Below are 13,623 nucleotides of genomic sequence, written 5' to 3'. Positions count from 1 at the left end.
AGACTCAGTGCGCCGAAGGGCCTGTTTCAGTGCTGTATCTCTCTATGACGATGACAATTCAAAAGCACATCATTGGCTGTAAAGCACTTTGGGACGTCCAGTGGTCATGAAAAGTGCTATATAAATACAAGTTTTTCTTTTTATCTTTAAGAAAGAGTGGCAGAAGTTTGGAACTCTCTTCCGCAAGTGGCAATTGACGCTAGCTCAATTGTAAATTTTACAATCGGAAAGATAGATTTTTGTTAGCCAAAAGTATTAAGGGATAAGGGGCAAAGGCAGGTGTATGCAGATCAGCCATGATCGCACGGAATGGCAGCATAGGCTCGAGGGGCTGTTTGGCCTACACTTGTTCCTATGCTGCACGTTCCTAAAAAAAAAGGCATCAATAAAAAAGTGACCATGAAGTTATTGGGAAAACTGGTTCACCAATGTCCTTTAGAAAAAGGAAACAGTTGTCCTTATCTGCTCTGGCATTAATGTGACTTGAGCCCAAACCATGATCGACTCTTGAGTGCTCCCTGAAGTAGTTTAGTAAGCCACTGAGGTTCAGGGACATGAGGGATAGGCAACAATGCCCACACTCCAAGCATGAATAAAAACACACTCACCTCATTAAATATTTAATTATTGGGCAACACAAAAGTTCCCTTTTTTTTTTATAAAATATAAACTTGGCCGACCTAGGCAGCAGCACAATGCCTCTCGTGAAAGGAAAGACAGACTTATTTGGCACCTTTAATGACCACAAGATGTTCATCAGCCAAAGAAGCGATGAGGTACTTTTGAAGTGCAGTCACTGTTGTCATGTAGGAAACACAGCAGTCAATTTTTTTTTTATTCATTCATGGGATGTGGGCGTCACTGGCTATGCCAGCATTTATTGCCCATCCCCAATTGCCCTTGAGAAGGTGGTAGTGAGCTGCCTTCTTGAACTGCTGCAGTCCATTTGGGGTGCTGTTAGGAAGGGAGTTCCAGGATTTTGACCCAGCGATGGTGAAGGAACAGGGATATAGTTGCAAGTCAGGATGGTGTGTGACTTGGAGGGGAACTTGCAGGTGGTGGTGTTCCCACATATTTGCTGCCCTTGTCCTTCTATTTGGTAGACATCGCAGGTTTGGAAGGTGCTGTCTAAGGAGCATTGGTGCATTGCTGCAGTGCATCTTGTAGATGGTACACACTGCTGCCACTGTGCGTCGGTGGTGGAGGAAGTGAATGTTTGTAGGTGGTGTACCAATCAAGCGGGCTGCTTTGTCCTGGATGGTGTTGAGCTTCTTGAGTGTTGTTGGAGCTGCACCCGTCCAGGCAGGTGGAGAGTATTCCATCACACTCCTGACTTGTGCCTTGTAGATGGTGGACAGGCTTTGGGGGAATCAGGAGGCGAGTTACTCGCCTCAGGATTCCTAGCCTCTGACCTGCTCTTGTAGCCATGGTATTTACATTGCTACTCCAGTTCAGTTTCTGGTCAATGGTAGCCCCTAGGATGTTGATAGTGGGGGATTCAGTGATGGTAAAGCCGTTGAATGTCAAGGGGAGATGGTTAGATTCTCTCTTGTTGGAGATGGTCATTGCCTGGCACTGGCGTGGTGCGAATGTTACTTGCCACATCAGCCCAAGCCTGGATATTGTCCAGGTCTTGCTGCATTTCTACATGGACTGCTTCAGTATCTGAGGAGTCACATCAGCGTGCAGCAAATTCCAACAGCAACATGATAATGACCAGATAATCTGCTCGTGATGTTGATTGAGGGAACAGCAGCGAGCAGGACACCAGGGCTAACTACCCTATTCTATGGGGCCTCTTCTTCAACATAGTGCCACAGGATCTTTTATGCCCCGAGATATTACAAGGGGGCAGATGGTGCCTCTGTTTAAGTTCTCACTTGAGACACAGCACGTCCAACAGTGAAGCACTCCCTCAGTACTACACTGGAGTGTCAGCCTTGATATTTGCGCTCCTGGAATGGAACTTGAACCCACAACCTTCTGAATCAAAGGTGAGCGTGCTACCCACTGTGCCACAGCTGACACACAATGGCACCCAGACAATAGCACATAGGTGCAAGAAGCAATTCACTATGAAGAAGTCATGATGTGTATATTTCATGTGTGGACACTGGCCACACAGGCACAGCCAGCGTACACTTGTTCTACATATACAAGCACTGGCAGTAATATAAAACATAAACAGTGTATTTAGGCCACGCTCCAGAGACCTGGCCTGCAGTGTAAAAGCTAGTATTGATATTGAAGTCATCCTACTTGGATTATTTCTGATTATGGAGGGCATGTTAGTAGCGCTTTCTCTAATAAATAGTTAGCAATAGTAATTGATATGAACTGCTTTATATTCATTTTTAGTTTCAGCTTTTTGGCTTCTTCTGCAATTTTCAACTGTACTCTACTTTACTGTTCAGCACCTACAGCCATGCTTATTGCCAGGTTTCTCTTTATCCGTTGCCATCTTTCTAATGCATTCTTAAAGAATTAACGACTTCCTCTTTTTAACCTCTGTGTTCCCTTCACCCATCTCCCTGCAAAGTTTCTGGAATCTGGTCTTTTTCATGTCACATGAAATCATTATCAAGGTAAAGTCGAACAGGTTTAATCCATGCATGCTGGATTCCTCCATGCTCAGGCATCATGCTTTTAAAGGTTACATTTCATTTGGCCACAACTGATTTAATCTACTCCAATTTGTTGTGAAGTCTCATTCTTTCAGATTCTAATTGTTGGAGATTTAAAAAATGTAAAATTTAACACGATAAAAAATAATTTTTCCTGTCTCTTTTTCGCTCTCTCTATACCTGGTTTTTGACATCGAATTCACCCACTCCAATATACACTTTCTTTTCAGTCTTGGACTGTTAACCAATCAGATTGAAGGTTTTTGGAATTAAGATGCTACACAGTTGCTTGCCCTGTTTCCTCAGGTCCCAGATGCCAATTTCCCTATTGCCCGGTTATCAGCTCGCACGTTCAGCAACTTGCCATACAAATAATTAAAAAACCCAAATGTGCATGGGCTAGTCTAACTAATGGCAGCTGTTGAGAGATTCATAGCCTTTGTCGCCCCTGATGGCTTATTTCAGTGCAAAGTAATGCCATTTGGTCTGAAAAATACCCCAGCCATGTTTCAAGGATTGATGAACCAGGTGGCAGCTAGCTTATTAACTGTTGTTTACTTTGATGACTTGTTAGTTTCCAGGAACACCTGAGAAGAGCATTTAAATCATTTAAGGGAACTCCTTAAAAGTCTGAAGAAGGCACACCTAGTGGCCCACTTGGCAAAAAGCAAATTTGCCAAAACCAAAGTAAGCTATTTAGGCCACATTAAAGGTGAAGGTCGAGAATAAAATAGCAGCCCAATAACTCCTGCCTAAGGAACCATGACTTCAGTTAGAGGTTATCAAGATCACCTACTTGTGATTATTGCACAGTTGCCTCTAGTGGCTTCCCAACACACTATGAAGAAGTTATGTACATTTTTCCTTTACTATATTTAGCCATTCTCAATGTACATTCGGTTGGAGTCTCCTGTTGAAATAATCTATGTTGTATTCATGGCAGAGCTCAAACTGAACACTGGTGAGCAGCTTGTTGATTAGTAGATGCCGCTTCATGGCACTTTTGATGATGCGTGACATCACTTTACTAATAATTGGAAAGAGGCTGACAGGGTGTAATTTATCTTGTTCTTGAAGGATGGACATACCTGGGCAATCTTCCACATCATCAGTGAGATGCCATGTCAAAGCTGCACTGTAACAGCTTGGCTAGGGGAGAGGCTACTACTTATGCAATCGCCAGGATGCTGTCAGGGCCCACAGTCTTTATTGTGCCCAGTGCACTCAGCTGATGTTTGTCACGTGGCACAAACCAAAATGGTTGGATACTGGTCTCCATGATGCTGGGCCACCTGAAAAGGTTAAGTTGGATTGTCCACTTCAGAGTCTGACTGAAGACACATGAAACACCAGCATGTTTCTTGCACTTTCAGCTTTGCTCTACTATGGCTAAGACTGGGATTTTCATGGAATCTCCTACTGCTATTAGTTGCCTTTTTCTATTTGTTCATGGGATGTGAGCGTTGCTGAAAGGACAGCATTTATTGCCCATCCCCAATTGCCCTTGAGAAGGTAGTGATGAGGTACCTTCTTGAACCACTGCACTGCATGTGGTGTAGGTAGACCAACAATGCTATTAGGGAGGGAGTTCCAGGATTACGACCCGGTGACAGTGCAGGAACAGCAATTCCAAATCAGAATGGTGTGTGACTTAGAGGGTGGTGGCGTTCCCTTGCGTCTGCTGCCCTTGTTCTTCTAGTGGTAGAGGTCGCGGGTTTGGGGCTGCTAATATTGGGTCGTTTGTTAAAGTTGCCTTCAACTTTTCGAATTCTAGCTGGCACTGCTCTGACCACGCTACTTATGTACTTTTCTTCAGCAGGTCCGTTGAGAGCAGCTAAGGTGCTGAAATCGGAAAACAAATTTACGGTAGAACCCACACATTGCCAAGAAATGCATGATTTCCCACCTGGTTTTGGAATGGACAACTCTATCAGGGCTTGCACTTTTGCTGCCCTTGGCAACACTCGACCTTTTCTACAATGGGTAAATAAAGCTTTGGCTTTAGCAAATTTGCTTTTTGCCAAGTGGGCCACTAGGTGTGCCTTCTTTAGACCTTTAAGGAGTTCCCTTAAATGACTTAAATGCTCTTCCCAGGTGTTCCTGGAAACTAACAAGTCATCGAAGTAAACAACAGTTTAGCTACCGCCTGGTTCATTAATCCTTGAAACATGGCTGGGGCATTTTTCAGACCAAATGGCATTACTTTGTACTGAAATAAGCCATCAGGGCTGACAAAGGCTAAGATTTCCTTTGACTGCTGGGTCATTAGAACTTGCCAATATCCTCTCAATAAATCTATTTTACTGATGAAGGCGGAATTTCCTACTTGGTCTATGCAGTCTTCGATACGGGGTATTGACCTTAAAGTTATCAATAGAGTTTGGTTGAATATCAGGTTTGGGAACTAATGCAATAGGAGAGCTACAGCTGCTCTGGCTGGGTTTAATTAAATCATTTTCCAGCATGTACTGGATTTCCTGGTGGACCTGAGTTAGCTTACTGGGATTCAATCTATAGGGGTTCGATTTTATTGGTGGGGTCGCTCCTACATCCACATTGTGTACTGTTAAGGGTGTGAAATCCAGTTTGTCCCTACAGACTTTCTTGAACTCCTTGAGTAATGTGGTTAGGTCCTGTCTTTGCTGTTCAAAGAGATAGTCAAGCATTGTGTCTAGCCTCCTTAGAATTTCAGTGTTTTCCAATATGGCAGTAGGGGGTTCAATTTGAGAATTTTCAGGGTTCTTTTCTTCATCCAGTTTGTTCTCACTACTGTTCTGTTTCTCTACTGCTTTTACTGCCTCTGCCTCAAAATAGGCTGGCTGTGCTATCTATTTTAAATCTGGGTCTGTCTGCTGGACTTCAATTAAGGAAGGTCTGCTGTATACCTCCTTTTCTTCCCCTCCAGTTTGAAAAAATGTTTCAGCCAGCCAGACCTCAGACTCATCGGACTGATCTGCCGGCTCAGCTCTCTAACGGAGCTTGCTTGGCCATGGCCCTGGTTATGCACAGGATGAAAAGATTCTAGGGACTTCCTCCTTTATTTGTTCTGTCTCTCTGACCTCATGTGGTTATTACCTTACCTCCAGCCAAATTATTATTGAGTAGCAAGTTTATTCTGGCCACAGATAGACTAGGGACAATCCCTTCAGGAACTGGTCCAGAAATGAGGTCACACTGCAAGTGGACCCAATACAGGGGTAAAGACATGTATCCTTCCTCAATCCCTTTTGTCAGAACTTCGCTTTTAGCGAGCTCTCTAGTGGAAAGGTTATTCCTTTACACAGCATCAGGGAGTGAGTGGCCGCCGTCTCCAGGCAGGACAATGGGTTTGCCTGTCTCACTAGAGGCGTATAGGGACACCTTTCCTTTAAAAACAAAATCCTGATAGCCTTCAGGAATTTCCTCTATCTCTGCCATACCTATGGCAGCATTCTTTACCACAGTTAGGGCCATAGGCACGTCTGCCTTGCTACCTGCTTGGGCACCTTTCTTGGCTAGCCTTCTGCACTCCTACAAAATTAACTAGCTTTCCCTTTAACTTCCACATGACTGGTTTTTTTGCAATAGCAACAGGTCTGTGGTATATAATCCTGCCCTCTGCATTTTCTTTCCTTACTGGTGGAGGGCTTCTTGCATGTCCACCTTTTGTTTCCCTGTCGCTAACACTCCATCTCATCACTTTCCCATTTTCTGCCCTTTCCGAACCTCTGGGAATTATTTCGGAAAGGTTTTCCCTGTGAAAAGGGTTTATGAATAAGCTCATAGTCATTTGCCATGGCTGCAGCTTCTCTCACCCTTGTAATTCTCTGCTCCTCAATATGGGTTCTTAAATTAACTGGGATGCTATTTTTAATTTCTTCTTATAGAATTACCTGTCAAATTTTAATATGATGGGTCCAACCTGAGAGATCGTATCCAGCGATTGAAAGCCATATGTTTAATTCTTCCAAAATCAACACAGGTCTGGGTAGGTCTTTGCCTAGTGTTTCTAAATTTCTGTCGATAGGCTTCGGGTACCAACTTATATGCATTTAGAATTGCTGTTTTAGTTTGTTCATAGTCAGAAGAACTTCACGAGCTCTATCCACTAATTCTACTTGTAGGAGGATACGTCAATGTTCGTTTGGCCATTTTAGTCTATTAGCTAGTTTCTCAAATGAGATAAAAGATGACTCGACCTCATTAAATTTTGGCACACGTCTTGAGTGCCTCATGATGTCAAAATTTTGCTCCGAATTGTAGATACTGTTTAAATTGCTGGCGGCAGCCTCTCTCCTCAGCTGCACCTGAACCTCCTCTCTCCTCAGCTGCACCTGCACCTCCTCTTTCCTCAGCTGCATTCTAGCTAGGGCTATTTTCTCAGACTCAGATTCCATGCTTGCTTCTTCTGGTTCAGGGGAAAGATTAAAATAGTCAGCTAAATTGTTCACTATTTCCAGTTTCTTTGCCTTTTGCTTGAAAGTGACTCCCACCTGGGCAGCTAGGTTTTTAAATCTTCAATATTTAATTAATTTAGTTTGTCCTGGTATGTGTCTCTCTGTTCCACAAACTCCTTAGCATTAAATGAGGCCATTTCTTTTGTTTCGAGCGCCATAGAGAAGAATGGTACCAGAAAACATGTTTATTTAATTTTCCACAGTTTGAGACGTCAATTTTCCTCCTGTTTCCAAATTTTTCGTTTAATTTGATGTTTCAAAAATCCTGGGCGAGTCCCCAATTGTTATGGCCAGGTGGGTGATGACACGGAGGGAAAGCATAAGAGCTGTTACGAGTTCAAGGTGTAAAAGTCGGTTGTTTCAGGAAAGCCTGTGGGATCCTCTCAGAAGATGAGTTTTAAAGTTGCATGCCTGTTCGCTGATTTCTTGTATTTTCTGGGTTGAAGACTTCTGGCGGTTCACTTCAGTTTGAAGACGGTGCTGATATTCTTAGTTCAGTTTTCACAGGTGGAGGAGTTGTTTCAAAGACACTCTCTTTTCTTTGCTGCAGTTGGCTTTCAACTTGTCTCAGCAGGGTTCAAATGTGTTAGTTGGAACTGGTCTCTCTCAGTTTTGCGCTGGAACTCAAGATGGCTTTTGATGTTACTGTGTGGTTAGAGAGACCAGACTGATGTTGATGATTGAACTGGAAAGAACCCTTTGTTCTTCAAAACAATTACCTTAAAAAGGTTAAACTCATCAGGTGTTAGTTTTCCCCAATGCAAATTCAGTTTTCAGTTCCTGATGGGCTGTTCAATAGCTTCTGTTGCCCCATTGTGATAATGAGGGCTGTTCACATTCTATTGTGGTGAAGGGTAGCTGGACTCTGGGACTGCCTTTGTTTTAGCTCATTTTGTATGTAGCTCACATTCATGTGTAACAAGCTGTCTCATTTCCATGTAGATGGGGTTAATTGGTTTTAGCTCTCGTTGACATGGGTGTGTATTTTCATACAGGTGGTGGTGTGGGTCATGTGACTTGTCCTCCATTTTGTTGACAGCAAATGTACCAGTCTTATAAAATGGTTTAAACTTTTTATAATTTATTTATTTATTTAGAGATACAGCACTGAAACAGGCCCTTCGGCACACCGAGTCTGTGCCGACCAACAACCACCCATTTATACTAACCCTACAGTAATTCCATACTCCCTACCACCTACCTACACTAGGGGCAATTTACACTGGCCAATTTACCTATCACCTGCATGTCTTTGGCTGTGGGAGGAAACCGGAGCACCCGGCGAAAACCCACACGGTCACAGGGAGAACTTGCAAACTCCGCACAGGCAATACCCAGAATCGAACCCGGGTCCCTGGAGCTGTGAGGCTGCAGTGCTAACCACTGCGCCACCCAATTCATCAGTTTGGTTCTGTATTTTCACCATTGCACTTCTCATGAGTGTGACATAACGAAAAAAGATTTCACTAATTTAACTTATTTATCTTTCTACTGCTATTCTTGCATTTCCGCAGATTTGAGGTCCCATAGTGCAAAGGTTTTCAATGGAAAGAAATATATTATACTGAAATTAAGAAGCCTTTTTTGAGCATTTATTTTCCAACTAACAAAGCTGAAGGACAAGTATGCCAAAGAACAGCAACCCATTATTTTTCTGATTTGAACACCGCTGAACGGTCTTACCTTATTCTGAATGTCCTCTGCAGCTTCTTGTTTAAGGTCGTTGTTTATTTTTAACTGCTGATTTAATTTTTGCTGGATATGAGCCAGTTCTTCAGCAAAAGCATGACTTCTTTCCTTCTCTTCCTGAGGAAGAAATGACAAAAGATACTGTCAATAGAAAGTACATTTGAGTAAGTTATTTCATCTCCCATTTTGTGCTCCAGCTAAATTATTTCAATATACATTAATCATTGATAAAGTGAGTGACAATGTGTTCACACAATTCTATTCTAACAAAGTAGAGCAGATTTTCTCTAACAAAGGACAGACATCCTTTCAGCAGATAGAATGAAGTGTCTAAAAACTAGATAATGGAGTAGCTGCTTTACTGCTAAAGACAAAATGTCTTCTAATACTTCTTAAAGAACAAAGAACAGTACAGCACAGGAACAGGCCATTTGGCCCTCCAAGCCTGCGCCGATCTTGATGCCTGTCTAAACTAAAACCTTCTGCACTTACGGGGACCATATCCCTCTATTCCCATCCTATTCATGTATTTGTCAAGATGCCTCTTAAACGTCACTATTGTACCTGCTTCCACCACCTCCCCCGGTAGCAAGTTCCAGGCACTCACCACCCTCTGTGTAAAGAACTTGCCTCGCACATCCCCTCTAAACTTTGCCCCTCTCACCTTAAACCTATGTCCCCTAGTAACTGACTCTTCCACCCTGGGAAAAAACTTCTGACTATCCACTCTGTCCATGCCGCTTATAACTTTGTAAACCTCTATCATGTCGCCCCTCCGCCTCCGTCGTTCCAGTGAAAACAATCCGAGTTTATCCAACCTCTCCTCATAGCTAATGCCCTCCAGACCAGGCAACATCCTGGTAAACCTCTTCTGTACCCTCTCCAAAGCCTCCACGTCTTTCTGGTAGTGTGGCGACCAAAATTGCACACAATATTCTCAGTGTGGCCTAACTAAGGTTCTGTACAGCTGCAGCATGACTTGCCAATTTTTATACTCTATGCCCCGACCGATGAAGGCAAGCATGCCGTATGCCTTCTTGACTATCTTATCCACCTGCGTTGCCACTTTCAGTGACCTGTGGACCTGTACGCCCAGATCTCTCTGCCTGTCAATAACTCCCCAGGGTTCTGCCATTTACTGTATACTTCCCACCTGTATTAGATCTTCCAAAATGCATTACCTCACATTTGTCCAGATTAAACTCCATCTGCCATTTCTCCGCCCAAGTCTCCAACCGTTCTATATCCTGCTGTATCCTCTGACAATCCTCATCACTATCCGCAACTCCACCAACCTTTGTGTCGTCCGCAAACTTACTAATCAGACCAGCTACATTTTCCTCCAAATCATTTATATATACTATAAACAGCACAGGTCCCAGCACTGATCCATGCAGACCACCACTAGTCACAGCCCTCCATTCAGAAAAGCACCCTTCTACTGCTACCCTCTGTCTTCTATGACCGAGCCAGTTCTGTATCCATTTTGCCAGCTCACTTCTGATCCCATGTGACTTCACCTTTTGTACCGGTCTGCCATGAGGGACCTTGTCAAAGGCTTTACTGAAGTCCATATAGACAACATCCACTGCCTGATATAGTTATTATCTAATCTAAAAACAGAAATAACTTCCTAATAGTATTCTTTCTCCACCATGCCCCCCACCCAATCACATAACCTAAGATTCTATTCATTCATCCAACATTAGATCCAAGCTTCCAAAGTCAAGTCTTTGAGTTTAATGGATACAATCACAGCTATTGTAGTAGGAACACCCTTTGGCCATGTCCCTGCAAGTGCCTTTTGAATCATGAAGATCTCTGTTTCTTCGAAGGAAAGTATTCACTGAAACAACTGGCACCTCTCTCAACATGCCCACAATGGAATAAATGGTCACAGCAGTATTAACAAGGACAATTGTATCTAATTTGTCAGTTGACATCTACCAGATACATACATTTCACCAGACATGGACTCCAAAATCTTAACATCTCTTTGGAAATCTTAACAGTTGTCTAGAGCAAGACTTTTCAAGAAATGAATGGGAAGAACAGAAAAACCATTGGCACTGATTTCTGCAGGGGTTCTCTCAATCATTCAGGGATTTCACTGATCTCTGACTAAAATTACAATGAAGTTAAGGCTCAGCATTTGAGGTTTTGGCGAATCTTCAGATGAAGTTATGGCAGCTAATAGGGAGATCCCCCGCTGAAATTCTACCTCAAGATCGTTACCAATTGTATTTACTGGGATACACCCTTCCGGACATTTTTCAAAACAGAAGACTTAATGAATAAATGCACCAACCCATGTTACTGAATTATACAGACCAGGAAAGATCCCAGGTCAATCCTTAGGCTGTGGCTAGTTAAAGTAACTAAAACTGGCTTCAGCACTGAGGGGATTGAGGGTAGTCAACCAGAGTTTACACTTCCGACTGTTGTGCACTGACCTCTGCTAGAAAGCATGTGCAGTCATTGACTGAGGACAGAATTGGGGGTGACGATGTTTGGCTACCCACTGTTTAGCAGCCTTTTGTGACTTACTAAATAGGTTTACAATAGTTATTTGGAAGAGGAATGAGAGTGAGCAGGTACCAATCCCATGGAATTGCACCCAAGCAAAAGCCCATACATTCAGAAATAAAAGGAAAATGGAGAAATTTAGCAACTAGAGATAAATATGAGAAACTAATGCTTCCTTTCATCCAGCACTCCACTTATATAAAGTTCAAAGTTAGTTGAGAGTGCTCAATGTGTGGATAAGGGAGGCAAAATCTTTGATATGTTCTGCCACGTCAAAGATGAAGTTTCAGTTAACCCAAGTACCACTAAGGGCTGAACATGAAGCAGAGATTGTAATAGCTGTCACTACTCGGCTGAAATACACACTTTTGAAGTACTGTGATTTAAGAAACACGCACAATATCCTGCACTTAACCATCTGCCTGACCTGGAGTTTGAATCCTGTTTACTTATGCTTGGAATGCATGGAGTTCAAATAAACTACAGTACCCTTTTCTTCCAGGATCGTTCAACCTTTGCTTTTAATCACAATGTTATTCCCAGATGAGAGTTTTATGAAATGAAAGATTATATCAAAGCTGGCAGAAGATTTTTCTTTATTTTATCATAAATCTGAATGGTTACCTAAAATCAAAGACTAGCCAATGTCAGCACTAAGCTTTCCTAAAAGCAAAATACTGCGGATACTGGAAATCTGAAATAAAAACAAGAAATGCTGGAAATACTCAGCAGGTCTGGCAGCATCTGTGGAATGAGAAGCAGAGTTAATGTTTCAGGTCAGTGACCCTTCTTCAGAATAGGCAAATATTAGAAATGTGAAAGGTTATAAGCAAGTAAAGCGGGGGTGGGGCAAGAGATAATAAAGGAGATGGTGTAGATAGGACAAGGTCACAGAATAGCTGACCAGAAGGTCATGGAGCAAAGGCAAACCGCAAGCAGGACCCCGAGCTTCCGGTTGCTTGCCATTTCAACACTCCCCCCTGCTCTCATGCTTACATCTCTGTCCTGGGATTGCTGCAGTGTTCCAGTGAACATCAATGCAAGCTCGAGAAACAGCACCTCATTTACCGATTAGGCACATTACAGCCTGCCGGACTGAACACAGTTCAATAATTTCAGAGCATGACGGGCCCCCCATTTTACTTTCATTTTTAGTTATTTTGTTCCTCTTTTTTTATATATATTCTTATGTGTTTATTTTATTTCATCTTAATTTGTAATTTGTTCAGTTTGCTTACCCACTTTTTTTTAATGTTTGTACTTGCGGCTGTTCAATTTTCAGCCCGTTAATACCCTATCTGTACTAATGCTTTGTCTTTCAACACACCATTAACATATTGTTTGCCTTTGCTCCACGACCTTCTGGTCATCTATTCTGTGACCCTGTCCTATCTACACCTTCTCCTTTGTTATCTCTTGCCCCACCCCCACTTTACTTGCTTATAACCTTTCACATTTCTAATATTTGCCAGTTCTGAACGGTCACCGACCTGAAACGTTAGCTCTGCCTCTCTCTCCACAGATGTTGCCAGACCTGCTGAGTATTTCCAGCATTTCTCGTTTTTATTATCTAAGCTTTCCTAGGGCTGATAGAAAACACATTAGATGTAGAGTGACGTTTCGTCTACTTCTTTCTAATAAGCTCTGCTGCAATCCTCTTCCCCACCAGATATCTCGGAAAGAGATTGTGAATTTGTGCACAATGTGCAGTTTTGAACAGAGCTCACCAGGAACAAGGTATAATACTGTTTGAAATAATTTCATGGGATATCCTCACAGGCAGAAGGGACAAGACGACCTTCAATCTAGGCTCAATTTGAGGTACAGAAAAAGATTTAAATCACTGCATCCTAACCTACTGCATACCAATTCCAGTTTATGATATTTTTACTGTTAGCAGCATTCGGGTCAACATCTCTGATGGAATCTGTATTTGCTTATCTTCATAAGGAGAGCTCACCTTCAAATCTGCAAGGTCTCATTTGTCACCATTTATAGGATTGCTGTTACCTGTTGTATTAGCTCAGTAACAACACTTCTTACATTTAAAAAAAATGAGGAGGGGGTAGGGAAGGGATAAAAAAAACAGAAATTAAACCAGAGGCAGCAAAGAGCAACAGACTCCAGGCAAGAAGCTGAGAGATGCAATGAGGGTTGGGTACCGGCACTGAGCAGCAATGGGACAGCCGAGAATCAGGCCAGGACAGTGAGCAGCTACGCGACGACCAACTTCCAACAGCAACTGGAGGGGGTTTGGGGTTGAGAATTTAAATAAAATACATGTGGGTTGTTGAAGGGGCTTACAGTGGATAACAGTGCTGCCCAAAAGACAAATGCACAAACCCAAC

At 42.7% G+C, this 13,623-nt stretch overlaps 1 protein-coding gene across 2 annotated transcripts in view; it reads right to left on the bottom strand.

Annotated features, from left to right (window-relative positions):
• Positions 1-13,623, bottom strand: part of tax1bp1b (Tax1 (human T-cell leukemia virus type I) binding protein 1b) — a 153,264-nt gene that overhangs the window by 30,855 nt on the left and 108,786 nt on the right. For both annotated transcript variants that reach the window (XM_068059371.1, XM_068059380.1), the window contains exon 13: positions 8,744-8,866. In XM_068059371.1, the coding sequence (XP_067915472.1) occupies positions 8,744-8,866 (123 nt within the window). The remainder of the gene's footprint in view (positions 1-8,743; positions 8,867-13,623) is intronic.

Source organism: Heterodontus francisci, chromosome 2, assembly GCF_036365525.1.
Source record: "Heterodontus francisci isolate sHetFra1 chromosome 2, sHetFra1.hap1, whole genome shotgun sequence".
In the NCBI taxonomy this organism is placed as follows: Eukaryota; Metazoa; Chordata; class Chondrichthyes; order Heterodontiformes; family Heterodontidae; genus Heterodontus; species Heterodontus francisci.
The sequence above is the reverse complement of the archived record's forward strand: the minus strand, read 5'-3'. Positions and strand labels throughout refer to the sequence as shown.